At 43.4% G+C, this 27719-nt stretch overlaps 3 protein-coding genes across 4 annotated transcripts in view; 2 read left to right on the top strand and 1 right to left on the bottom strand.

Annotated features, from left to right (window-relative positions):
- The window catches only part of phip (PHIP subunit of CUL4-Ring ligase complex), a 42582-nt gene extending 21023 nt beyond the window's left edge, over positions 1 to 21559 (top strand). The window contains 21 exon segments of the mRNA XM_082504686.1: positions 53 to 155; positions 296 to 433; positions 591 to 688; positions 833 to 1040; positions 1188 to 1298; positions 1559 to 1666; positions 3371 to 3495; positions 4580 to 4662; positions 4771 to 4882; positions 5991 to 6052; positions 6157 to 6312; positions 13762 to 13882; positions 13958 to 14083; positions 14318 to 14393; positions 14589 to 14648; positions 14751 to 14903; positions 15344 to 15496; positions 15604 to 15815; positions 15906 to 16150; positions 16487 to 16630; positions 16723 to 21559. Of these exon segments, the coding sequence (XP_082360812.1) occupies positions 53 to 155; positions 296 to 433; positions 591 to 688; positions 833 to 1040; positions 1188 to 1298; positions 1559 to 1666; positions 3371 to 3495; positions 4580 to 4662; positions 4771 to 4882; positions 5991 to 6052; positions 6157 to 6312; positions 13762 to 13882; positions 13958 to 14083; positions 14318 to 14393; positions 14589 to 14648; positions 14751 to 14903; positions 15344 to 15496; positions 15604 to 15815; positions 15906 to 16150; positions 16487 to 16630; positions 16723 to 17426 (3298 nt within the window). The 3' untranslated portion in view covers positions 17427 to 21559.
- Positions 21560 to 21704: 145 nt separating this feature from the next.
- Positions 21705 to 25262, top strand: LOC309689562 (uncharacterized protein; the record flags this gene model as incomplete). 2 transcript variants are annotated; one of them, XM_082506090.1, is made up of 7 exons in its annotated part: positions 21705 to 21984; positions 22248 to 22392; positions 22598 to 22687; positions 22891 to 22985; positions 24702 to 24862; positions 24947 to 25063; positions 25140 to 25262. In XM_082506090.1, the coding sequence occupies exons 2-7, from the start codon at positions 22268 to 22270 to the stop codon at positions 25260 to 25262; spliced, it is 711 nt and encodes a 236-aa protein (XP_082362216.1). In that variant the 5' UTR covers positions 21705 to 21984; positions 22248 to 22267. The 2 variants fall into 2 exon arrangements, with proteins under 2 accessions (XP_082362216.1, XP_082362215.1); XM_082506089.1 differs by having other exon boundaries at positions 21706 to 21983; positions 22251 to 22392.
- A 424-nt stretch (positions 25263 to 25686) lies between these two features.
- irak1bp1 (interleukin-1 receptor-associated kinase 1 binding protein 1) lies at positions 25687 to 27319 on the bottom strand. Its single transcript, XM_082506088.1, has 4 exons — positions 26946 to 27319; positions 26249 to 26330; positions 26035 to 26165; positions 25687 to 25953 (listed from the first exon to the last, which is right to left on the bottom strand). The coding sequence occupies exons 1-4, from the start codon at positions 27215 to 27217 to the stop codon at positions 25695 to 25697; spliced, it is 744 nt and encodes a 247-aa protein (XP_082362214.1). The 5' UTR covers positions 27218 to 27319; the 3' UTR covers positions 25687 to 25694.
- Between the last annotated feature and the right edge of the window lie 400 nt (positions 27320 to 27719).

Below are 27719 nucleotides of genomic sequence, written 5' to 3'. Positions count from 1 at the left end.
GGGGCACAGGATCTCCTAAATATGACGAACCTCGTGATCTGTGTGTATGCAGGAGACAAGTGAACTGGCGTGAAGCTAAAGGAGAGGAAGAGATCAATATTTATCAGTCAGAAAGGAGAAGACGTACTCTCCACTCTCTCCCCAAGGAGAGCAGGGTGAGTTCATGAGCATAGCTGTTCGACTAGATTATGGCTGTTTTATTATGATTTTTTCTTTTAATTTTTTAATTTCTTAACCAGAAATGTCTCAAACGCAGGACTTTGGTTACACTCAGCTCCGTTCTTTGCTTTTCCAGGTTCATCCGACATCAGAGTGTGTGGTAGACGAAGCGAGGAGGAGCCAAGGTAACCATGGCTATCAAACCCGCGCTGCTATGGAGGAGACAAGTCGGCAGAGTGCTGAGGCTGCAGATGAGGATGATAGCACCTCAGAGGTACATATTCATACTGCATTGTTACGAATTTAGTGAATAGTTTTAAGTTTTGATGTTCTGAGGATTTTACATTTTATTATAATGATTTTTGTCTTTCTTTGTCTTTTTTTTGTCCATTTGCTTTTGTGTCCTAATTTAATTTTGTATGTGTTTTCAGGGAGAGGTGGAGGTACGGCAAATAAACGGGCACTCCTCAGAGGAGGAGAAGGATGAAGAGGAGAAGGAGCCCTGGCCAGATGAGCATAGTAGTTCGAGGTAAGAAACACCGAGCGCATCTCCAATTTATCACGTCACTCATCTCCCGACGATGCGTTCGCACACTAAATGCAAATCAGAACGCGGCACGAGCAGACGCCGCACATCTGTGTGTTTAATCTCGGCCCCGTGATGTATTTGCAGCGATTACTCCAGCGATTATTCGGACTGGACAGCCGATGCCGGGATCAACCTTGAACCGCCCAAGAAGAGCGTTAAAGTGAAGAAGAAAAGCAGCGGCTCAGAGGAGGACGGGGAGAAGAAGAGGGAGGGGAAGAAGGAAAGGAAGAAAGACAAAGCAGATAAAGATGGCGCATTACCAAAGAAGAAGAAGCCAAAGGAGAAGAGGAAGGTTTGTTATCAGTAATGAACTGCATTTTCCTTCTCCGAAGTTATTTGAAGCTGACGAATGAACTAACTTAATTCAGTCAGGTCTTTTGCTTCACGCCGGATTATAAGCAGTGTACGTGTCATATTTATTCTGCTGTGCGTCTTGCAGAGGACGCAGTTTCAGGAGCAAGGGCTAACTCTGGAGGAATGGCTTCCCTCTGCCTGGATCACAGACACGGTCCCCCGGAGATGTCCTTACATACCCCAGATGGGCGACGAGGTACACGCCGACCGCATCTTCACCACATGTCTGCTCACACCAAAACACAGGGTCATGTTTTACATGGCAACAAGGACTAAAGTCTGCATCACAAGTCGGAGACCTCATGTGGCATTAACGGTCATTACACCCATGAAAACAAAAGGGCACATCTCGAGCAGTTATGCCATGTCGTTGTAATTACATTGCAAACGCGCACCAAAGGAATTTACAAGTGCAGTTAAAGCCGTTAATTCTTTTGCATATGTGTGTGTGTGCAGGTGTACTACTTCAGACAGGGCCATGAAGCTTACGTGGAGATGGCCAAACAGAAAAAGATTTACAGCATCAATCCTAAGAAGCAGCCGTGGCACAAGATGGAGCTCCGGGTAAGAAACAGTTTGACAGTAAAATCCGAACCAAAGCAGCGTTTCTCTGAAAAGCGCTGCCTCTCTCCTAAATATGCAGTGAACCGCAGTTATATCCTGGCTTCACTGACATTTTGAAGGTGTCATATTTTCAGTGACATTTCTCTTTTAAGAATGTAGACATCCAAAGGTAAAAAGGCGAGCCCATGAGAAATTTTTAAAAAAGACGCTGTGGGCTTGCTGAGCTTTGGTCCGTGTGGGACATGGTCGTGTATGGAGGGGTTCACCCTGCTACCCCCTCCCACTGGGATGTGGATATTTGTTGGTGCGCGTGGCTGGATGTTCTGGCGTGGTCGTTGACCCACTTCCTTGGTGGTCCGCGATCTGCCGGGTGGTTCTTTGGCGCATGGAGCCCTGATCTCGGCTCACGCTAGTATGACTGGCCTCTAGTGGAGTCGGCTGCCTGCTGCCTCTGGTCATCTGGGACTCGCGCCCCTTGGCTTTGGGCGCCCCATCTAGGCCCTCCCTTCTTGTCCTGCAGGGATGGGGATTACCCAGTTTTCCCGGATCCATCTCTGTCTGCCTGAGCTCTTGAGGGCCATCATTGCAGCTTTCCACCCTCATTTTCAAGTACATTTGGTGACAAAAACACACAAACACACTCACACTTGACACTCTCTCTCTTTCTCTCTCACACTCTCACACACACACCACTAGAAGAGTGTTGATTTGTTACCCGTGTCATACTGTATACCCCATTGAATGTAATAACTGGAATAACATGAATAGAAATGAAGAAATAAACAGTTAAACCCTGAACAAGAAGATCCTATAGAGACTTTATAGAGCTGATCTTGGAAAAGCAAAATGTGTTTGGCACGACAGTCGCTCAGCTCCTATTTGTGATCGCAAAAGCTGCCAGACGGGACACGATTAAAACAAAATAAGGCAAATAAAAAAAAAAAAAAGTCCTCCTAGGAATACATAGCAGGACCCAGGGATTCACGCACATGTTAGTGTAATCATTAACTGCTGTTTTGTTGCAATGCAAAATTCGACAGGATTTTTGCTGCAAACCTTTCACCGGTGTGGCTTCTTTATCTCCGCCACACGTCTGGTTTCACACTCCTAGTTTAATCTTATTTTTTCTTTCCTAAAAACGTCTCTCTACCGAAAGACAAATGTCTACCGAGCATAAAAAAAAGGTTATGAAACTGCATATGGAGCTGTCTACGGAAGAATGAAAAAAAGCCACCAACTTCAGACACTTTAACACTTGAGAGCAACAGTTTATAGGATTGCATTTTATATTTGGTATACATTTCATTTTTTTTCTGTCCTTCTGCGTGAGGAAGCTGAAATAGCAATTCCTGTGCAGACAGCAGAACATAATGCATTGCGGGCACAGTGTGCTTCCTTGTGAATGTGCTGCTTGTAGTGTATGAAATGCAGCGTTTTCTTCTACGACGTCTTTTTATTTTCTCTTAGTATTTTGTACAGCCAGACTTCTATCTTTAAGTTTCACTTTTTCTCAGCTGGAAACAAACCTGCACCCTACACACAAACAAAAAAAAACACCAAACCCTTGACTTGGGGCTTTCCTGTAGGAAAGAACAAGAAATAACTGAAAGAGGAATCATTAATCGAGACTTTCAGGATGGTTTGCTTAATTTTTTTGTCTTGAGAACTCAAACATGCTCGTTATGTCTTTTTTGTGGCATTTAGGAGCAGGAGTTGATGAAGATAGTTGGCATCAAGTATGAGGTGGGTTTGCCCACGCTGTGCTGCCTGAAGTTGGCGTTTCTGGACCCAGACACTGGAAAATTAACCGGGGGATCTTTCTCTATGAAGTAAGTGTCTCTCTCTGCCTCCACATAAGAGTACAGGGTTTTTCCTGACTCATATCTGGCCTCTGACTACAAGTCAGAATGCAACTCTGTTATCTTACTTAGTTACCCTAACAATAGGGTTTGGTACCTTTCACGTTTGAAACAATGCTGGTACCAGAGCCGGTGTTTGGGGAATTTGGGACTGTTTCCCAGTTATACCTTTTTCCAGTACAGCTTTTTGTAAAATAATACATAAAACATTTTTATCCAGCTACCTAATTATCTGAAGAAGATGTAGGGTCCCGACCATCATCCGTGGGTTCAGTGGCTCATATGTTGGCAACAGACCTCTGGTGTATTTGGCTTTCAAGATGTCAAACACTCCACAGCTTTTAGATGTATTCTTGAGTCTGACAAGGTGCTTCCCCAGATTAGATGTGTTGTCACGGCCAGCTTTGTGTCGCCTGCTTTGCGTTTTGAAAAGCGTAGCCCCACCCAAGGCTGCTTTTTGCACACCGCTGCTGCCATTGGCCTGTGTGATTGTTGACACATAACTGAATTAACGGCACATGGTCTCACTCGCTCTTCATCTTCCTTTCGTCCAGATGTGTTCTAATACCCGAATTTGGCACCAGCTGATTGCATGCAAATCAGTACTCGGCAGTACTAATTTGGTTGATACTTTTAAGAAGTAGAAAAGTTCATTTCTGAGTTGAGAAACAAAAATGTGTGTGCTGTTTTATAAATACTGATAGTTTTTCTTTGGCTCTGGCTAAAATCATCTGTGGAATAACTGCTGTTGTAAAAGAGTTTAAACAGACTGCAATACATGCCAAACATTTATCAGCTTTTAAGATGAGCCGACGTCATTACTCTTTCTAAAACACTACGGGACTCTTGTCTTATATCATGTTATATGGTCTCTCTTCAACTTTGCAACATGGCAGTTATAAAACTCACATTTCAGCAAGGTTTCATATCTTTACACAAGACAAGAGGTTATTGATAAAAACACTGACTGCAGTAATATTTCCTGACAGCAGATAGCATATACTTTATGCATACAGAAGTGAACCGCTACTACAAATCTCTTGACTACTTGCAGGTACCACGACATGCCTGATGTAATCGACTTCTTGGTGTTGCGGCAGCAGTTTGACAACGCCAGAAAAAGGCAGTGGCGCATAGGTCAGTTTTACCTTTGCAGTGCGACTTCACTCAAATATAAATGATATCGTATATGACATTCATTTTCTTTTTTGCAGAGTTCTCTGTAGTAATGTGATGTCTCCATAGGTGACAGGTTTCGGTCAGTGATCGATGATGCCTGGTGGTTTGGAACCATTGAGAGCCAGGAGCCCTACCAGTCCCAGTATCCTGACAGCTTGTTCCAGTGCTACAATGTCTGGTATGACCACAGCTTGGATTTGCTCTATTCTCAGCAGGGTTGCACTTCTTTTTGGCATGACAGCAAATCCGTTGCATTCGCATTAGGTAGGACCGTCTTGCATCGGCAAGACTGCAAGACGGTCTATATAAGAACAAAAATGTGCACAGGCAGAGATGCATACAGAAACAAAGAAATTAGATCAAAGGGATGACGCAAACAAGACCAACATGAATCACATTCAGAAGAACTCGCTGGTGATGGTGAGGAAAAGGAAGTAAAGAGGAGCAAAGTGTCACATTGACTGTCATCAGATTCAAAGGTGATGATGACAGTCACTACATACTTGACGTGTTTTTCCTCTGAATGCCAGAAATATCTCTGAGACGCTGAAACAGTAGGTTAGAAAGCCAAAGTATAGATGATGTAATCACCACCAGACAGTTTCTACTAGACTCCACTACAGTCATGTACAACAATGGCATACGATAACGTAGACGAGGCATACTTGATAGAGCTAGTGCCACCTCTTAGTGACACCATGAAACTTCCCCCAAAAATGGCACGCTATGAGTCAGAGAAATTTCAACCAGGATTTTTTTTTTTTGGTCTTCTTTGTTTTCTTTGATGTTGGCTGTTGCAAAAGTGTGAAACCCTCCAATCAGTTCCCACTTTGTCTACTGTCCAGTTGGTCTCCTGGTACAAAAAGATAATAGTGAATACTATTATTTAACGATTTCAGGTTCTTACATCCTGAAACACCAACAGAATATTTGTCATTAAAATATTCCCATTAACACTTAACAGGAATTTACTTGCTTGGACAAACTCGGACAGATAGCTGCTTGTGATTATGCTGCATCTCCCTCACTATTGCACGAAACACCTCGTGGCTTGGAAAAAATACCTTTTGCATTGCTGTGACTTTACAGTTTGAACCACTGATACATATATTGTATGTTTACTGAGCGCTTCATTATTTGAAACCTTGTTAAAGAATGAAGCGGTATGCTCAATACTACATGATGACTTTGTAAAATACAAAAGAACTAACAAAATACTAAGATTACAATGTGATGATGATGATGATGATGATGATGATTATAATCCAACCCTGTTTCCCATCCAGCTGGGATAATGGAGACACAGAGAAGATGAGTCCTTGGGATATGGAACCCATCCCCGATGATGGTAGGAATCTGAAATGCGGTGCTCATCTGAAAAACAACAAAGAACTCATTCCTTCAGTTTTAACAGCTTACAGTTGTGACAGTTTTGTCCTTATGTCTTTGCAGCCACGTTTCCGGATGAGCTGGGCCAGAGTGTTCCGCTCATCGAGGAGGAGCAGAAGGAGCTGCTGTACGTTCCCCTGGACGGTGAATGGGGCTGCCGCACACGCGCCGAGGAGTGCGAACGCATCATCAAAGCCATCGACCAGCTCTGCACGCTCGGTATGATGTCACGAAGCGCCCGTTAACATTAGCCACGTAAGCGGTGATATGAAGTTCCGCCGTGAGGGCGCATTTCTTGTAAGGTAGCAGCTGGATGACTCTTCCCAGTGTGAGTCACCACTCTTAGCCCATGAGTCAGATGAACCAGCCAGGGGCCAGGATCATATGGTCGAAGGAGTAAGCTGCTAACACAGTGAACTAAATGTTAAGGTGCTTTCATGAATTCCCGTTAAGTGATGTAATGACACATTAGGAACAGACTGAAGGCCTGCTAGTGGAAGAAAGATGGTGTGATGGCTCCCTCTAGTGACAGTTTGGGGATTAGACACAGATTCACACACAAGCTCTCACTGCACAGCACGCTTGGCCTCAGATTTACTTAGCAGGGCAAATTGGTGTGATGCTGAAGCTGCAAGTATGTGGGAGTGGCAGGTTATATGGCTAATTTATGAACACACAGTCAGCCAGCTATATTGATTATAACATATCTATATAAGTCTGTATTCATGTCTTCCTTAACCCTTTAAGACCGACCATAGAACCAAGTGCGCCAGAGCTTATATTATATTTTTACATGCTGTGGAGCCATTTTTGGGAGCATTTCAAGTTGATATACATCAATACAACCATTATAGCCCAAATTTTAATAATATGTCTGCATTAAGTGCATAGTAATTACATAAATTGCAAAAACGTGCAATAAACTACAAAAAAATTTAAAATTGTTTTTGTTTTTTTAATATATATTTCTAGTTAGAGAAATTTAAGAAGCTTATCCCTCAAAACTGTAAATACAAAAAAGTTGCACAAAATAGTTTACCACCACAGGAAATTTATTTTAAGTGTCTTCATAGTTTTATTTTTGAAATACACCAATTTTTATATACTGCAGGAAAAAACGAAAATAAATCTTACAATGCAAATTTGCAAAAAAAACAGCATGTGCATCAAAATAAACTATTTCCAGCAGTGCAATATGAGTCCTAAGCATCCCAGAAACGACACAGAAAGTCATAAAGTCAAAGATAACTTTTAAAAACACCAGTATAGGCTCATAAAGCCCTGATGGTAAGCCCGCTCCGACCGGCTTTAAAGAGTTAATCGGTGTGCAAATTTAAACGAAACTTTGCACGAACATCGTTTCACAAACAACGATTATTAACATCTATATGTTTAAAAAAAATCTAAGTCTGTCCCAATTCTTTTGATTTTCATTCATATTACATTTATTGAAATGCAATGTTACATTCTCCATTTGTGTTTGTGTCACGTGTCACATTCAATATACGTATGTACGTATGTAAGACTTGGTACTTTTAAATAATGACCAATGCAATCTACCAAAAGCAGCGCAAATTTGCATGTCAACTGGTTTTGATATGAGGGCAATGGACTGTGTTAGAAACGAGCGGGCTCCGAGGGGTCTTGGAAGTCGAGGGAGTCGTTCTCAGAGTAAATCAAAGAGCTTGGGTTGTGTTCAGGATTCATCCAGAGCAGGGCTGCTTTATAAAGAATGTTTCCACCATATAAACCTGTGCAGTCAAATCATTAACATGGGGATCAGCAGGGATCAGGTTCCAATCATGTTAATGAACTTGCTGCAGCTGCACCACATCTATAAATGGTCACGTTGCTCTTTTTTGCTGTAAGAATACACACATTACTACTCACTACTACACACATACTAACACTAAACATCGTTGTACTACTAGACATTTCAAAGTTTTCTATAACTGATCCTATTGTAGAGCGATAAAAAAAGTAAAATGCATAAAAATAACGTATCGTGTTGCAGAGCTCCATGTGCGCGCTGAGTAAAATGAGCAAAGATGCAGGTGCTCTCGTGCTCTCTGCAGTTTTCCTTATGAACCGATCTCTGTGTAGAAATGTACCTAAAAACTAGGGGTGCAACGATACACAAAATTCACGGTTCGGTTCGATACTTTGGTGTCACGGTTCGATATTTTTTCGATACAAAAAAATGTTCATGCCTTTTTAATTTGTCATTTATTAAAATTATAAATATATATTTTAACTCAAAAGTACAGTTTTTAAATTTAATGTTGCTGAAACAAAAGTAATTAAAAAAATAAATATATCTCAGGGCTCGCAAAATTTCAAAATCCCTGGTAGCCCTTCGGGCAGGGACTCTTCAGTTTTTGGTAGCCCAAAATAAATGTAAGTAGCCCGAATAAAAAAAGAGCAATTTTTTGATTGATGTTTTGTTTCCTGTTTTGTTTCCTTTACAATATTATACATTAAAGTATAATATTGTAAAGGAAACAAAACATTAATCAAAAAATTGTTGAAAAACAAATTAGAACATTGTATAAAAATTACAATCATCAACTCAAATACTTGGTTCTAATTGAACAGAAATTTCTATGAACTTGTAAGAACTGTGTAGGACATGAATCAGTCTGTGTCAGATCCTGAATTTGAAATTTCCACTGAAGTCATGGGTAAGAGACAAGTGGAACCAAGATCGAGGCCATTTGCTTTTTGAAGTTTGCAAAGACTGCTAAATTTTGCCAGTGGTAGTTCACTCTTTGCAACATAGTAGCTGTTCTAAACAGATTTTTCAGGTTTATTTTTAGTATGTTATTTGCAATTGGTGTTTGTTCTGGGAAAGATATTGCAGACTGAGCAATAATGCATTTCTTGCATTTCTCATGGGTTCTAATGGGGGCCTTTCTTAAAATGACTGGTCCCAGTAACAAAGACGCTTGTCGACTCAGAAATCGAGAGAAAACCAACAACACACCCGGCAGAACATTATGTTATTTACACGGGTGCACATAAGTGGTCGCATGTGCGCATTCGCTGTCAAAATAAAAGACGCGCACCAGATAAGAAGTTGCAACGCGCGTTTGCGTCCATATAAAAGGCTGTTTTTGTCCACTAGAGTGGGATTTTCACGGCACATTCCGCACCACATCTCTGTGCGTTCATCATTTGTCTGAAGCCAGCTCACCTCCTGCAACCACTTTTCCGAGAATACATGCTTCTTTTGTGGTTTGGACTCCTTCTGACATTTCTTTGGAGGTGGAGGAACACCAAAGTAATTGCTTAAAGGAGCTTCTTCGACATCTTTAAGAGTTTTAAACAAATGTCTGTCCTCCTCCAGAAAATCTTATGCATGCAAACACGCGTTGCAACTTCATATCTTGTGCGCGTTTTTTTTTTTTCACAGCGAATGCCCACCTGCGGACCACTTATGTGCAGCCCTGGTTATTTAGCTTGTCGTATTGCAGCCACAGAAATTCTTTTGTCCATGAAACCATAAAGCTGCACTTTCTTTTTGCCTTATAGTCTGATTTGTCATAACTTCTTCACCCTGACCTGTCTTATTTGGCTCAGCAGAACTAAAATATATATCCTGCTGCTTTTACACACACACACACACACACACACACACACACACACACACCCATAACGGTCAGCGATTCTCTGCGCGATCAACCTCTCATATGTTTAAGCTTGCTGCGGGAGATTTCACTCGTCATGTTTGCGTAGTAAGCTAACGATTAATAAGACGATGTCAGAGGAATTGGTGCGCAAATTATCATCACTCACCAATCAGTGCTGTCGCTCTCTATACACAGTTTGCGCGATTGCAAAGTGAAAGCAAAAAACAAGCGCAAATTCAAACGCGATTTCAATATGTCACATATTGACAGTGGCTCACCGATGCCAATGACCTAATTACCCAGCTACATTTCTGATAGAATGCAAAAGCATTGACATATATTTTTCCTTCCTACAATAGCCCGACAATAGCTCGCGAGCCCCGGGGCGTCGGGCTAGCGATTTTGCAAGCCCTGTGTTACAGGCATGGCCCTTTAAGGATGAAGCCTGATGGGAAATGTATTCGGGATGTGTGTAGCGGGACTGCCTGGTGTGTGTGTGAAGAGAGAGAGCGGAGAAGGGGAAAAAGTAACGGTTAGCTACAGAAGAGACGAAAAGAAAATAAATAAAAGGAATATAATAACTCCCTCGACAGCCAGAGTTGTGTCGGCGATGCTCGCTGTGAGTAAACTGTTTCAGCCCACTGTACGCGGTGTTCGTGCCTTAGAGAAGAAATAAAGTTCGGTGAAGCAGTTTCCTACGCCTCCTTCGATCTTTTTGCTAGCGGAGTTGACCTGTATAGTAAGCTGTTTCCGGCTACGAGTCAGTTACGGAACCTTCAAGTAACTGCCAGAGGTTTCCTTACTACGGTTCGGGGCCGCGGATCTGGCGCGGTAACACCTGTATCTGATTGAGGAATCACTCATCTTACGAAAAGAGAGTTTATTACAGAGAAATGGCTCTTTCCAAAATAAAAGCTATACTATACGCTTCTTCTGGGCTATATTCTCAGCAGCATATTGTAGCGGGTCAGGGCTGTTCGGGGTTCTGTTTGTACAGTTATGTTTTGTTTATGTTGCCATAGTGACGGGTGACGCCCTCTCGCTGCGACGGTGTGTCCTTCCGGGTCAGAGGGCGCCCTGTGTGTTGTTGTTGTTGTTGCTGTGCGGTTGCCGCGCTGAGCAGTTAGCTAGCGGCAGTGTTCTTCTGCAGATGTCAATAAACGGCTGTGCTCCCTGGCTAGCTCACGGGAAGCAAGACCAAACGATACCTCCGTCTCCTCCTTGTCTGAGCTCGCCACATTGGTGTCAGAAGTGGGATGATGGTGGCACCCCATGTTCTGACCCGAGTGACCGTGACCGGCCGGTGCGCCAAAAGAAGGCACCTGGACATTTGCATGACTTTGTGTGGGGTAATGGGGTCGTCGGGGACGACTGACCCCTTAGGTGGGGGCTATGTAGCGGGTCAGGGCTGTTCGGGGTTCTGTTTGTACAGTTATGTTTTGTTTATGTTGCCATAGTGACGGGTGACGCCCTCTCGCTGCGACGGTGTGTCCTTCCGGGGTCAGAGGGCGCCCTGTGTGGTGTTGTTGTTGTTGTTGCTGTGCGGTTGCCGCGCTGAGCAGTTAGCTAGCGGCAGTGTTCTTCTGCAGATGTCAATAAACGGCTGTGCTCCCTGGCTAGCTCACGGGAAGCAAGACCAAACGACACCTCCGTCTCCTCCTTGTCTGAGCTCGCCACATTGGTGTCAGAAGTGGGATGATGGTGGCACCCCATGTTCTGACCCGAGTAACTTTTCCCCCGCTGGTCGTGATCGGCCGGCGCGCCAAAAGAAGGCACCTGGACATTTGCATGACTTTGTGTGGGGTAATGGGGTCGTCGGGGACGACTGACCCCTTAGGTGGGGGCTATGTAGCGGGTCAGGGCTGTTCGGGGTTCTGTTTGTACAGTTATGTTTTGTTTATGTTGCCATAGTGACGGGTGACGCCTTCTCGCTGCGACGGTGTGTCCTTCCGGGGTCAGAGGGCGCTCTGTGTGTTGTTGTTGCTGTGCGGTTGCCGCGCTGAGCAGTTAGCTAGCGGCAGTGTTCTTCTGCAGATGTCAATAAACGGCTGTGCTCCCTGGCTAGCTCACGGGAAGCAAGACCAAATGACACCTCCGTCTCCTCCTTGTCTGAGCTCGCCACAATATTAAACATATCAGGTCCCCATAAGGAGAATCATGTGCTAACGGCTGTCTAAATGACTCGGGTAAAGTTTGTAGCATGCATGCTTGTTGTTTTTGTCTGCTTCCACTTGTCTTTGCACCAGGATGATGTCGGCATAAATGTGCAGTCATATTCGTTGTGTTCCCACTAGTGCTGTCAGCGTTAATCTCGTTGAAATGACGTTAACGCCACAACACGGCAAATCTCCGTTAACGAGCTACCCCTGCGTGGGGCTAGACGGCCAACACCTTAACGAGCTAACTGCGCTAACACACTAGTTCCCACCCATGTAATTGAGCATTGCGTGGCACATCCAACATACTGTTTTACTTTAGTCCATGACGCGCTTACCTTCAGGGTCATACGTCACATGAAAACCAAAATAATTCCAAACGCCAGATCTGAATGAGGGTGGGGGAGGTTCAATTTGCCATGTTGCAAGGAGAGTTTAACTTCTGTCTCGCTAGCTTGCCCTGTGCTCTTCCTTCTGATGATGCTGTCTGTGTTGAACGCTCAGTGGATCTGCGCTCGACAGTGCAGCCTAGGCGGAGTAGTCGAACGCAGATTCACTGAGCGCTCAACACAGACAGCATCGTCAGAAGGAAAGTTGATAAAATAAATTACAAATGTTGTATTGTTCGATACATATGCGTACCGAACCGAAAGCACTGTATCGAACGGTTCAATATCGATACGAGTATCGTTGCACCCCTACTAAAAACCTGAAACACTGCACATCACTCTAGTCACTGTAAAAACTAACTGTGCTGACTGTGATATGTCCAAGGTTTGTCTGTTGTATTTTGCCTTTGCTCCTAGCTACAATGCTCCACACTAAGTTATCCTAAGTTCTGCTCTGTTTCATCAAAAATACCAGTATCAGCATTCAGTGTTAGGATTCAGTGAAGAGCTTTGGCACTGCCCTCGGAGCTTTGAGCCGTCACACCCAAACCTATTATGTGTTTGTGCTGATAACCTCTTCCCCAGGCATTCCAAGTAAATCAGCACTCCTACTGCAAACTATCATAGACACATAAAAAATTAAAATTCCAACTCTGATTTTGTGTTCTGAGTGAAAACAATTCTTCAAATATATGAACAATAAAGTTAGAAGCAAAAAGAACCAAGTCCACACCTTTCAGTCACAAAACTGACACTCTGCCTATTTAGCAAATCCTTAAAGTTTCCTATTTTTAAGGTAAAGGAAGGGTTTTGTCCTAAATCTAGCCCATGGTTCACTATCAGGAATGTTTTCCAGTTATGCTAAAGCTCCATTCAGTGACAAAGTTAAACAGAGATATGAGGATGAGATGAAAGGGTGCAGGAAGCAAAGATGCCAAAAGAGAGAGATTTTGTTCCCTAACAGTGTTAAATGGAGCTATCACGTGGTATTTATATGTAATAAATGATAAAAGGTTCCGGGTATGATATGTGGGTCTGGAGCCAGCCATCTTCAAAGTGCATTTGAGGGACAGAAACATCCTCCATGATGGTCCGATAGGTGAAAGGAAATGAAGAGAAATAAGTAATCATAATGAAGAGCAGACTGTTTTTTGCAGAACAAGATTTTTATCAAATATTTTTCTCCATTGGAAACATCTAAATTAAGACAGGGATGTTCAGAATAGCTGCAGAAAGAAAAACAGGATAAAAGTGTTTGCATTGCTGTTGCAGGGCTTCTTTTGTTGGAAAGGAATCAAAATCAATTTCAGCAAATGGATTAAAGAAACACATGCACACCATCCTGCCATAGAAAATAAATCAGTTCGTGTTTTTCTGTTATGTTTAAACTGATTTAATTCCTCATAATACCAAATGTGGATCCCATTGGCTCATGTGCACCACTAATATAACTCGTGTATTTCTCTTATCACTTACTTGCTTCAACAAACACAGATGTTGCAGCACCGTTTGCCTTCCCAGTGGACCTGCAGGCGTACCCCACGTACTGCACAGTAGTGGCCTACGTCACTGACCTCAGCACTATACGCCAAAGGCTGGTGAACCGCTTCTACAGGTGCGTCCTCTCGGGTTATCACATACAGAGCGCGTGTGAAAGAGACCGACCGTAACAGCTGCGTTTTCCTTTCAGGCGGCTCTCCTCTCTGATGTGGGAGGTTCGCTACATAGAACACAATGCCCAGACGTTCAACGAGCCGGGGTCATTCATCGTCACCACCGCCAAGTTTGTCTCTGACCTCATGCTGCAGTTCATTAAGTGAGCACATTTAATGTCGAGCGTTACTAAATCACAGTTACGTGATGTGAAAATAATCATCTGAAATGTCCTCCTTACTCATCAATGAATGTTTCATTCCCCACATGTAGCTTTCCCAACAGCTGCAACAGTCGACTTTTTGGGTTTAATAATTTGACATGAATAATTTTTAGATCATTGACCCTGTCCTATCACAGAGGAATAACTCCTGATTCCTCCTCATTTCTTCCACAGGGACCAAAGTCTGACAGACATCATGCCCCTCTATAAAACTATGAAGAAGGCGACCTTCTCTGACTCTGAAGACGAGGTGTGTGTGACTGTCCGTATGCATGCTTACACTGCATTCATTCACACGATGATCCGGGCACGTTAAGCGTAAAGCTTTGAAAATAGACACTAATCTCGCTTTTTTTCCTTCTTTTTTGAATTATTGAGCTAAAAAATATAATTAATTAAGCTGACAGAGAAACATGTTAGATTATTTTTCTTTTATCCTATTTAGGATGACGAGGAAGAGGACGAAGATACTAATACTCCTGGAACATCCACACGGAACCACAAGGTAACATATGTAACAGATTCACACGAGCGGATACAGTGTCAGTGTCGATGCAGGTTCGGTATCAGAAATGGCCGTTTACTGTTTTTTTACTAATTCCCACAGGCCCGTCGACCCATGCAGCGCCAGCTGCGAGCTCGACCTCATTCGTACGACCCTCACGCGTGGAAGGGACGCTGCAAAGAGCTGCTGGATCTCATCTTTCAATGTGAAGACTCTGAGCCCTTCAGAGAACCCGTAGACCTACAAGAGTACCCGGTAACTATGCAACAAACCTCTCGCTTTTTGTGTTATGTGCAGTGCATACCTGCGAGCTCAGAATCAAACTCAACTCTCTGGAGCTGATCTGAATTTTTAGCTCCTTGTAAATTTCCATCACAATCACATTGATTTGTGTTTTCAGGGGGCACAAGTGGCTCCAGTTCAATTATGATGAGTGCTGTTTGAGGCAAAGGCCTCTTCATTCATGATGTGAACAGACTCACAGCTTCAGTGGCCTTGAGTTCTCTTCAAAAGAAGAAGGGTGCAGTTCTTTCACTTCTGGTTTTTTTTCCTTTTCAGCTCATTGACAGTAAAAACTTCAAACCTCTCTATTCTCTCACTTCTTTCCCATTTCTCTCTCTCTCTCCTTTCTGTCATCTTTTGAAAACAATTCAATGAAAGATGAAAAATCCCAACTGTCCCTCTGCTTCTTCAAGGACTACCTGCAAATAGTCGAATCACCGATGGACTTTGGCACTGTTCTCAACACGCTGACGGAAGGAAAGTACCAGTCTCCCATCGAGCTCTGCAAGGATGTCAGGCTCATTTTTAGTAATTCCAAAGCTTACACGCCCAGTAAGAAGTCTCGGGTGAGGGTCACAAACACACACATTTACAGCTCATTATGCCTATAATATAGATTTTATGGGTCCATAAAATTAAATCCTCAAATTATTATTTTTTTTAACTTCTTCAGATTTATAGTATGAGCCTAAGGCTTTCTGCCCTGTTTGAGGAGCATATCAGCCCCATCCTGGCTGACTACAAAGCCATCCACGGCCTGACTGATAAACTGACCAAACAAGGCACCGACAGACAGACACGACACACTACAGACAGACAGACACGGCACGTAATGAAGAGGAGGAGGAGGAGAAGCGAATCTCCTGCAAGCAGCACCGCGTCCAGGTAGATGAAATTTAACTTTCTCTGCAGCTTTAAATATATATATTTTTTAACCTGATGTCACACTCGGTTACTTTTTGATTTCATTTCTAGCCCAGAGAGGAAGAGACGCGTATCGTCCAGAGTGAACGCAAAGAAGGAGCCTTCGCCTGTCCCTTCACGACCCTCCTCTCTGAGGCAGAGCATCCCCGTCAAGCAGCAGCCGCCTCAGATGGTCAACGGCAAAGCAGAAATGCCAGCTCCAGGACGCACGCGTAGCGCTGCGCGCCATACTACACACTCACTACCCTCCTCATCCTCATCACATAACGTCACGAACAGCACGCCGAGCACAACAGGTATCATCACAGACGTGTTCAATAAATACGATAACGCTCCAGGAAGTCACTGCAGCAGGCAAAGGAGTAGTCGGCCACAGCATGTTGCTGTTACATTTTGGTTTTTATACACACACAACACAAGTTTGTGAGTCGCTGACAGTCACCTTTTGTTACCTTTGGACAAAGCTAGGCTAACTATACGCTGCCTGTTTTTCAGCCTTTATGCTAAGCTATGCTAACCAAAGTGATGTTGATTTTCTTATCTGATGCTGGACAAGAAAGCACACTACATCTCCTCGCCTGCTGCCTAGCCTGGCTGTTTATTTCCTTCTTCTATCTCCTTCTCATTAACAGAGTCGACTCGCTCGTTGCGGGCTCATAACTCTGTGCCAGCTTCGTCATCACCAGCTCCTGAGAAGGTGACACCTTCCCAACCCACAGAGAGTAGCAGCGGAAGCACTCGACGGAAACTCAGGACACCTGTTCGACACACACCAGGTAAGAGATCACGTCACAATCATGTGACCGTGTAAAGCAAAGGTTTACGATCAGGACGTAAACATTTACGTTTCTGTTCTTTTCCATCTCAGGCTCTCCTGGCAGCACTTCATCTCATAGCACAGTCCACCTGAATGGCCACGGTAGTCATGTGACCCTAGGTGTGGGAAGAAGGGGGAGGAAGTCGAGAACAGAGCCGCCAGTGAGTCCACCAGAGGTCTCAACCCCGGCCAGCCCTTCAAGACCGCGAGGTCGCCCACCTGGCAAGAAGAGAGGCAGGAAGAGCAAGCAGGAGGCGGAGGACACAAGACAGAGCGGCAGCCGCAGGAGCTTCACCCCTGACGACGAGGTCGACCCGTCTACAGGCGACGAAGGCGGCATGTCTTCTGCACAGGAAGTGTTGTCGGACTCTGGCATGGCGTCGACGCCGAGACGGCGTGGCCGGCCCCGAGTGGTGAGAATCGAGGAACCTGCTCCTCCTCCTGAGTCACCGGAGCCCTCGCCACTGAGGAGGAGCAGCAGAAGGGCCAACGAAGAGGGCACGCCTCCGCTCCAGACCCAACGACCCAGCCGGAAAGAACCTCCTAAGGAGGAGGAGGAGGCAGGCGACGAGGCAGGAGGGTCCATGCGCACACGTAACCAAGGTCGACGGTCAGCCTGGTACATGGAGGAGGACTCCGAGGAGGAGCAAAGGCAGCTGCTGTTTGAGGACTCATCAATAACCTTTGGCACCTCCTCAAAAGGGCGTGTCCGCAAACTGACAGAGAAAGCCAAAGCCAACCTGATTGGCTGGTAACGGAGGAGCCACGCAGGCTGGGACATGTTCGCTCGTGCGTTGGAGGACTGGGAGGGCGGAGTGGAGGAAGTCACGCTTAGCGGTGTATGCATTTGTGTGCGTATGTGTGCGTACATCCATGGAGTCGCTGGTTCAGCTGCTGCTATTTGAAGCTGAGGAGAGCAAAGAGTTACCAGCCCACTCCTTGTCGCTGCCCCTCCCCTTCCACCTTCCTCTCTTGCCCAGTAAGCACATCTGTACGACATCCGATGGCATGTTCGCGTGTTCCAGCTCCTCCTACATTATTGATCCATGTTGGATCCCGCAGGAGCACGAATCACAGAGCCTCATGTCGACGGTGTTGTGACTCCTCTCTTGTGAACCACTCTGTCTCCTTCTGACCTTGTACACAGTTTGGTGTCAGATTGGGTAAAGTTGTTGGTAGTTGGAGACTTTTAGTACTTGAAAAAAAAATCACGAGGAGGCCAGATGTATCTTATCTAACTTTTACTATTTTTGAGGACTTTTCAAGCGTCTCCGCCGGACAGATGGAAGATGCCCACGGAGCTGAACGCGGTAATGGACGACGGGACCGCTGGCCTAACAACGTCCTTTTCCCGCTTCCCCCTCTCTCCCTCCCTTCCTCATTGTTCCCAGTCTTTTTTTATACAACCTGCTCTCTGCTTTTTCTAAGATTTGTACGTGATCACTGCTCTCTGTTTTGGAAGTCTTACACGTTGGCTGACCTATCTGTCTGCGCTAAAATACCAAATGGTGTACCTTTTCGGAGGTACTGTAGATCTGTAGGTTTTGTTTACTATTGATGTGTGTGGGTGTTTTTTCTTTTCCTTTCTTTTCTCTTTGCATGTTATTAGAAAGAGGAAGCAACTTTTTTTTCCTTTTCCTGATGCTGTTTTTACTGTGGCGAGGAGGAGAAAAAGGATGCATGGGTGAAAAGGGTCATTTATGTCTCTCTAGTTCATGTTTCAAAGCGTCCTCAACATTAGCAATACCTTGTGCCTTTATGTCTTTTGTATGGGTGCGTGCGTGCATGTAGGTGTATGCGTGCTTGGCTTCTGCCCTGCAAAGTACATGTGCCTGTTTGTGTACGAACTTAGTTGTGACTATGCGGGTAATTGAAGGAATGTGTGTATGTTTTTTCGTTTGTTTGTTTTTTTAATAACACAACTGAGCGTGTCATTTCAGCGTGCAAACAGTGGCATACAGTTTGATCGTTGTGAAAACCTCTCAAAGAAATGTATTTATAGCAGCTGAAAAGAAATTTACTGTTGTTGTAAGCATACCATTACTCATGTCGATATATTATCCTATAACCAACCTATTGTCAGTTTATACCTAAGGTACAGAGGGGTGGAGCTTCGGGTGACTAGCTTTGAGATGCACTTACCAGAGACCGGTTATCAATGCAGTCTTAGGGAGTAACCATGTGTATTTTAAAATCTTTAAACATATAAAGTTTTAAAGTGTCGATATGTTTCCACGGTGACTCCAAACTTGTACGCACACACATAGACACACGCAAATCTGTCTCGCATGTTCTAGCACTTTCTCACGCCTGCTGCAAACAGGAAGGAGACGGATCAAACTGGGATCGGACTGAATTTGAACTGAAAGCAAACCGGAGAAAGAGACAAGTCTTACCTTCATCTTTCTGATTGTGTGCCTTTGCTACTCTGGCATATTGAATCCTTGGTTTCTCCTCTTTGGGGCCTTTATTTTTTTAGTGTTTGTTATCGTTTCGGATCTCCCGGTCCCGCTCGTCACTGGGTTCAGAGAAACTGGACTTCGGGGAGCGGACTAGACCTGACAGGCTCGTGAGGAAAATAATGAAAAGACCGAAACATTAACATTTTGACAGGGGACAAACATATTATGTCACTCTTTGTACACACAGGTGAGAGTTTATAAAGATGGGTTTTGTTTTTTTTGTGGGGTTTTTCTGTTTTGTTTGGGGTTTTTTCCCCACAGCACGGAGTGAGTGAATGCCAGAATCCATGAGTTTCCACTCGTGTTGCAGGACTGACTGGACGGAACTGGATGGTAGCATCAATATACACCTGGTTCTTTTCATAGGTCTCGTCACATATTACTAAACGTATATCTCATCTGTTCATCTTTATTGTCAATGTCTTTTTGTTGTTGTTATGGATTTGTCAATGCCAAATTCTGTCTTTGGGCACTGAAGTTGTAGAACATGGCTTTTGAATGTGTTTTATTTTCTAAAGAGATTTTATTGTCTCCATGGTGAGTGTGTTGAGCTGTTTTACATATGACGCGTTGGCTGTTTTCTGTTTGTGTCCCTGCCATAAAGGACGATATACCAGTGGCCGCATATGTGAAGATGGGTTTTTTATCCTCTGCCACACCTATTTCAGATGTTCTGGTGGTTCATAATTGCTTTGTTTATGCTGTGTTTGTGAAGAGTTTCATTCAAAAATTGCCTAAAAACACTGACACTATCCTCCACAAATGACATGAAAATGAATTTTATTCTTGAGGTTTCAAGGTTATATTTGCCTATGATAATATTTATGTTGTGGAGAAACTTTATTGTAATAATTCATGGCTTTAATAAAAAAAAAACCACTCTAAAAACTCTTCAGAAACACAAAGATTTAAAGATTTTTTTTATCATGTGATGAAAGCAGAGATGGGCTTGCTTTGACCCAGGATTTTCAAATTTGAGGTATGACTTTATTTTTAAAGGGGACCTTTTACTCCGACGTCCATGTCCATGTATTCTGTTGTAATGGACTCCATTACAATAGTTCTGCCTAATTCACAGTTCAGAATTATCCTTTTTACCCTCTACTGGACCTTGGTGTAGTTCTAGTTGATCCAGTGTCTTAAACAAGCTCTCCCTCTGCTGTTATGCCAGCTTTCCTTTTATTGTGTGGCTCCCGCAAACAAACAATCTGTGGGCGGAGCTTCTGTGCTCAAATGACCGTATAAGGAGGTGTCGGCTTTCGCTGACATCATACAGAGCCAAGAAATGAAAAAAACGTTTGGAAACAAAGTGTTTAGATGAACCCTGAGCTTCTGGCTCAGATGGGCCACCATAACATATCCTGATGTCATTAATTGAATCGGCACCATTATAACAATATATAAATATATCAGAAAATAAGAAGTTTAATAGATCCCCTTTAATGTGTTTACATGAGCCAGCTGAAAAATAAACAGTCCTCCAGAACTACATGGGACTGTGAGATATCGGTTACACGGCCATATTAAATTAGGAACTACTGGTGTGCTACATAGCCATTTAATCCCCATGCAATAAGGTGATGGGTAAGGATACTGTATATTTTTTCCATCTATTTTTTTTTCTTCACTGAAATACAGTCAAAGTGGGAATGCAGTGGGTATCAGATGTGGTTATTTCTGCTGTGACACCCTATTCATCAGATCATCACACTACCTGTACTCATCACGGGTCAAAGTAGATGCGCTGATATAGCGTAGCTGGTCATATTACCTTAACCGTGGCAGATCAATGTGTGCAACCTAATCATTTTAAAGGGGCCTTAAAAAGAACTCACTGGTGTATAAGCAAGACTTTGGGTGTTAAGCCATTCAAACAGACATCACACACATCTGTATCCAGCTCTTTATACGGTGGAGGTATATATGCCGTTAGGTTTTCAGATTCTAATGTAAGGTGGTGGTGTTACTGGTTCAGAGCAGCACCTCTGCCTTGACGCTACATTTCAGAGCTCATGTAAACATTCACACTGGCCTGTGTTAATGTGTGGCAGAGCTGTGCTGTTTTGGCATCACAGTCTTTGGTTAATGGTCACTGTGTGTGTGTGTGTGTGTGTGTGTGTGTGTGTGTGAGAGAGAGAGAGAGAGAGAGAGAGAGAGAGAGAGAGAAGGGACTTCATGTTAGCCACCAGGAAGAATTTTGGGTATGTTTTCAGAAGAGGAGGAGAAGGGGTCTTTTTCATGTGAATTGATGAGGTCGTCTTTGTTAGTTTGGATACTTTTTTTTTTTTTAAATATAAATATATATATAAAGGAATTAATGCAAAAAAAATAAGCATAAGGCTAGAATGTATGTGTAGGGGAGTACTGCTGTCCTGTTAGTTCATACCAATATTTTAAGTGAATAAAAAGTTGTGTTTCCATATTCACTTTTAATGCTTGTTGCTTCTTTGTTGTATAAAGATAAAATAATAATAATGAAAAAACACTGACGCTCGAGCTGCAGGTGGGAAATGAGGTGCAGAAGAATGAACAACACTCCCACCTAGCGTTGGAAACGGTAAGTGCACAAAAATCACTTCCCACACCTCCGGCTCTTCCTGACGTGGCGAGCCGCTAAAGGTCCTTGGGTACTCCGTGGGCTGCGGCTATTGGTTAGAATACCTGTTTGGCAATTTTTCCAAAAATGTAAATACACAGGTGGCTGGAGGCGACATGGGCCGGAGTGTAGTTTATGTAAATAAAACAGAAGTGAAACCGCGCCGCTGTGTTCTGGTTTCCACGCGCAGCAGACTCACTCAAACGCAATGTTCGACACGCAATCAGAGGGAAGACTTTAGAGCTTAACAAGAGGTAAGTGTCACAATTAGAATTAGTAAAGAGCTTTCGCGGTTACCTGGTTTGACCTACCTGCGGGGTCACGTGTCCTTTAAAGTTTTACCTGCCACAACTTTATATAAATCTAACAGCCGCCATAAACATATGTTTGAGCTGATAGTTGCCTACGCTCAACAAACTTAAACCTCATATATATATATGTTAACTAAAATAAATATAGAACTATCGCCTAGGTTAATTTTGGCGCTCACTTTCGTGCATGTACTTTTGGTTTCCGGGCAGGTGCCAGCTGTGCGGTCATGCCTGTGCTCAGGGCCTCTGCGGTGCTGCAGATCGCGCTGCTGCTCTCCGCCGTGCCCGCGCAGTACTTCATCTCCAGGTGGAGCGGCTCCTCGGCGGCGCAGCGCTACCATGCGACCACGCGGTGAGATCAGTGCGCCAAAAACCAGCTTTTATTTACCGCATCGAAGTTTGCAAAAAGGGGGAAAACGCCTTAAGTTGGCTGGATGTGAATGACCCAGGATAACCTTTTATGTAAACTATTAGATAAAGTGGGCCTTACCAGACTAAGGACTGTTGTGGCCGTTTTCTTTCTGTTTTACTAATAAAAAGAACATTTTTGGTTTCAGATTGCTTCGAATATGGAGAGAATGGAGAAAATCATACATGAATGTCACTGCATGGTCAGACTGGACAAGCCAGCAGATGTCCAAAGCCATGTGAGTGTTTGAGATGAATGGCATTCAAATGAGGACTGAATTTAACCTGAATCATCGCTCGCTCACTCGGGATCTGAGGCTACAGTTATTTGCATAATCTTGTTTCATATTCAAATCCCACACACCTCAAAAGTGATTTCTGGTGTTTTTATGGAAACACATGAGTTGTATTTAGAGACTGGTGATGTGTTTGTTTCCTGAAGGTCTCTGGTTGGATTGGGACAGGAAGATCAAGTGGGACAAGGGCCACCTCCTGTGGAGACCATGCTTTTTGACAATGACCTGGGATTCTTTGGAGGTTTGTGTCTATAGCTCTGCTATACTGAAGCATTTTTAACCAGCCACATGTGATACAGTCTGTCCATATCCTCATTCTCATAGGTTAATGTGAAATTTCACCTTCCCCATCGAGTGCAATTAATTACCAAAAACTAATGGATGTTTAATTCTAATTTTACATGTCCTCCTGAACTATTGCACTTTGAAAAGCACTACATTTATAGTAATGTGCAAAAGTCTTGAACCATCCCTGATATCTTTATATTTTGCAAGGAAAATAGGAAATAGATGCAGTGAAACACACATGGAAATACAGTATATGAGGACAAGAGTTTGTATGATCCTAAAAAGCTTGAAAATCAATATTTTATTCTTCAACACACAGCCTGAACTCTTTTAGCCAAGCTTTCTTGTTATTTCTTTAAGTAGTCTTCAGGAATAGTTCTCCAGGCTTCTTGAAGGACATTCAAAGCTCTTCTTTGGATGTTGGCTGCCCTTTTGTTCTATTCTCTGTCAAGATGATCCCACAGTAATGTTGAGGTTCAGGCTCTGGGGAGGCCGATCCATGACTGATGGTGTTCCACGGTTTTTCTATCCCGGTGTGCTTTTACTGCATTGGCTGTGTGTTTGGGGTCATTCTGATGAATTAAAGCTGTTGCCAGTCACACATTTTCCAGATGCTACTCTATGGTGGATCAAAATATAATGATGATGATGGTACATTGCTCTGTTTGTAAGTCCATTAGTAAGACAAGATCCCCAACATCACTGTATGAAATGCAGCCCCAAACCATGGCATTCGATGGATCAGCTGAAGATGCAGCTCTCAGGCCCAGTGTCAGGTTTTTGCAGCATTTTCCTCCGTTTCTTGACTTTGGATTGCTGTAGGTATTTTTTTAAGGCCTGTCGTTTCTTTTGCCCTAAGAATCACTCCACACCATGTTGGGATATAACAGGTTTTTAGCTAAGCACTTTGGCAATCACCTTATTAGTATTTGTTTTTCTGACAACTTTTACTTCCAAAAATCCGTACTTTTTATTCCTTACATTTGGTTCAACAGTATCGTTTATAGCATTTATGCTCAGGATTTAAAGTCGGAGTGCTTGTATCCGTATGTTGTGTTTGCGGTACTTCAGCATCTAGACAGCTCTACAGATGGGAGGAAGCATGAATGGGAGTGATGTTTTTTTTAAGTGGCAGGCAATTTCAAATTCAACGTTTCTATCAGCTCGACAAACATCAGCAAACACACAAACTGTTTGTGTGCAGTTTGTCTCACGATGTGTTGCTATCTATGGGTCCAGCTTCTGTATTTGCAAGGAGAGAAAAAAAAGAATGAAGTGTAGCAGAGAATTTGCATTTAAGACTATGATGCTTAGATTCATTCACTGAATTCCAACTTTATACCAACTGTCTAATGCAAAGATACTATAAACAGTGTAGGGAATGTATATCGGTCAGGATAGCTGTGAAACATCTGCTGACATCTTGATGAATTCACTTGTGTAAATCCACAAAGAGCAGCAGTTTAGCTGATCACAGCCTGTGCACTCAGAAAACCTACCGAGGTCATATTAGAAATTATCATGGGATTTTAGTTTTATTGCCTGGCAAGAGCAGAGCTTTCTAGAAAGACACAGAAGGAAATCTGATCGTGGTTTTTCATTAAAAACAGATCTTATTCATGCATGTCATGTCAGTTCTGTAATCTCTTCTCTGTCTTTGTCACATCAGCATCCAAGACGGCGCGCAGCCCTCGTCCCCCGTATGTGTTTCTGCGGGTCGGAGAGGTGGTGTTGGAGACAAAAGGCCACATGGTTGGAGTAGTGGTGAGCTGGGACCCAGAACTGCGAGCTCCTCCAGAATGGGTTGACAGAATGTACTCCGGCTCTGATGTCAGTAGCCTCCTTCACTTCCTCTGATCATTTATTGGTAATATATCATTTAAGTGTTAGTAACGGAAGCGTGTGTTCATATAGGACACAAGAGCAGAAAAGACACCTCATTACAAGGTGATCTTTGGAGGACCTGGACCCTCCTCTGTCATAGTTGCATACTTGCCCCAGACACAGCTGGAGCGCATCACAGGGATGAGGGTAAGTCCTGAAAATCACAGCGCATACAATCATATATATTAAAATAGGTCTTGGGCTTACTGTTGGATGTTTCCAGCCGGACATTCCCACCCTGGAGAACTACTTCACGCACTTTAATGGGAAACGCTTTGTTATGCAGCCCTGGCTCAGAGAGCTCTTCCCCGAAGACGAGGAGGATGATGAGGGCGAGGACTTTTGACTCTGGAGTATGAAAGCCTTAGCCAACAGACAGTTTCATCCTTTGGCTTCTGTGGTTTTCTTCAGCCTGGTTCTTCTTTTTGTTTGTCTACTGGAGTCCAACGAGTGGACACAAAATGCCGTCTTTAAGAGTCATCGACCCGCTCAAGTAAAAATAGGAGTTAAGAGTGACCATCGAACCCTTTCTTTAACGGAGCTGAAGATAAATGATCAAAGATGAAGAAATGTAATTACGCTTCTGAATTACTACATTTATTTCTCTGAAGTTTACAAATACAAAATAATTTAAAGTGTCTACCAAATATGTAAAAAAACAACGTTGACAGACAGATTCTTTAAATTGCTTTTAAAGTCAAAATAAAATTATTTTTTTATTTCAAGAAAGTGTTGGCTGAATTAAAACTACTTTTTTTTTTTTTAAGCATTATATCTCTCATCTCATTTTCCTGCTCGTGTCTCTGAGGCTGAAGGAGACGGACACCTGCGAGGAAGCAGTGACTGCAGGTAAGCTGGGAAAGTGAGAAGGGGCTGCAGACCCCTGCCCCCCACCACCGTTGTCCTCGTTGTTCCTCCACTCTTTGGTTTCGTCCTCTCTAACCAGCAAAGGGGGTCCCAGACTTTGTCCCAGGAGCTGACTGACTTTGCTGGCCTTCAGCTGAGCATTCTCGACTGCAGACACACACGCACGCAGCCTGCAGCACACACGGGCTAGTTACGGTCACACCATTTAATGAAAATAATAAAGAGGTACGATTGTGTTGTTTTTTTCATACCTCATTTGACTCAGGCATTCAGCACTGTGGTAGAACTCTGGTGTCCCCACAAAAACGCTCTTGTCTAGCTTTTCCAGCAGGATGCTACATATTCGCTCCATCTTCTCAAAGTCTGAGAAAGTCACTATGACCTATAAGATATATTACAGCACGGTCACATGCTGCTCAACACGTCTGTGCTGCACGTTCATCGGTGTTTGTCCAAATACTCGACCTCTGCATCCATCCGATACATGTCTGCGTCTCGGTGGAGAAACCTCCTTACTGAAGTGTCTTCTTCTCTGATGTCATGTTGTCTAAGCAGAATGGATTAAAAATAAACACATGGTCACAAAAATTACTGTGTACTTTGAAAAATTAGCTACTGTCCCTTAAAAGAAATATAAACAAAACAAAACTGTATCAACTTAAAACACTGCTTTACTGGACACCAATTGCTTTGCAAGCATATTTAATGTGCCACTTCTGCAAATTTGAAGTAATTGTGCAGTTTACGTTTTTACAAGCACTGAAATCCAAGTTAGTTTGCCAAAATCACTGACTTCAAATATACAAGGATGGAGGGTAGCAGGGGTTTAGTCTGTGATGGCCACCCTCAGGTTCCGCCCCTGCATGCAGCTGTAACAGCAGTAGGACCAATAAATACACAAATAAGTACGGTTATTTCTCATCCTCTTAAGGGGTTATTTTAAAATTCGAAATGAAACTCTTCTAGTTGTATTCTCGTTTTTAAATATACCAGTAATAAACTTTTCATCGCTTCTTCCATTGCTGGTAATCCTAAACGAGTTGGCTGTATCTGCGGACGCACTTCTCTCGCTGCTGCCTCTTTAACCGGTAATAGCATAATGCTAACAGTAGCTAGCTAACTTTACAGTTTGCTCCTGCTTCGCTCCAACTTCTTTTCTCACCTGAGAGCCTGTAAAATGTATCCAAGTCGCCGTGAAACGCTGTGGGTTGCTTCGCTGACGGACTCCTTGCTGTTGCCCACGCTGACCCGCACCGATGCTCGGTCCGCCTGGCAGCGAACCTCCGCTGTCCCTGTCACCTGGACCTCCCGTAGACACTTACCGGGACTCTGCCGACTAACCGCTCTTACTTCCAGCCCCTGCTCTTTTTCGTTACCGGAGAGCTCCCGCCCGGCCGGTACTATCGCCGCGAAGACGCGACTCTGACTTTCCATGATGGAGGGTTAAGCACAAACGACAGCCGTTGTGCTTCCCGCAATAGCCGCAATGGTCTTTGGGATTTGTAGGCTACCTGTTCTAGTGCGGCGAGAGCTTAATCCAGCCCATTTGTACATGGAGAGAAGGTAGTTGTCAACGGATTAAAAAGAATGTAAGATGATGTCAAATGCACATGTCAGGGAAATAAAAGGCTTCCCTACCAGGGGCAGATGTAGTTATTAAGCCACCTAATTTAGTTATTAGGTGGCTTAAACTACACAGGTTAAAGGTAAGTATAGTTACCTGCATTGCATTCGATCATTTGCACTTTTATAATAATAATAATAATAATAATAATAATAATAATAATAATAATAATAAATTATTATTATTATTGTTTTTGTTGTTGTTAGCCCTTCAAAGAGCTGTTTGAGGCTGAAGAGTTGGATTTTGTTTTAAACTTAGTATTAGCTTCAGGTGTTTGGCATCTAGGTGGGATTGTTAAACCTATAAATAAAA

The sequence above is a fragment of the Aulonocara stuartgranti genome (assembly GCF_965226115.1).
Source record: "Aulonocara stuartgranti genome assembly, chromosome: 15".
Taxonomy (NCBI): Eukaryota; Metazoa; Chordata; class Actinopteri; order Cichliformes; family Cichlidae; genus Aulonocara; species Aulonocara stuartgranti.
This window is presented reverse-complemented; position numbering and strand designations above follow the sequence as displayed.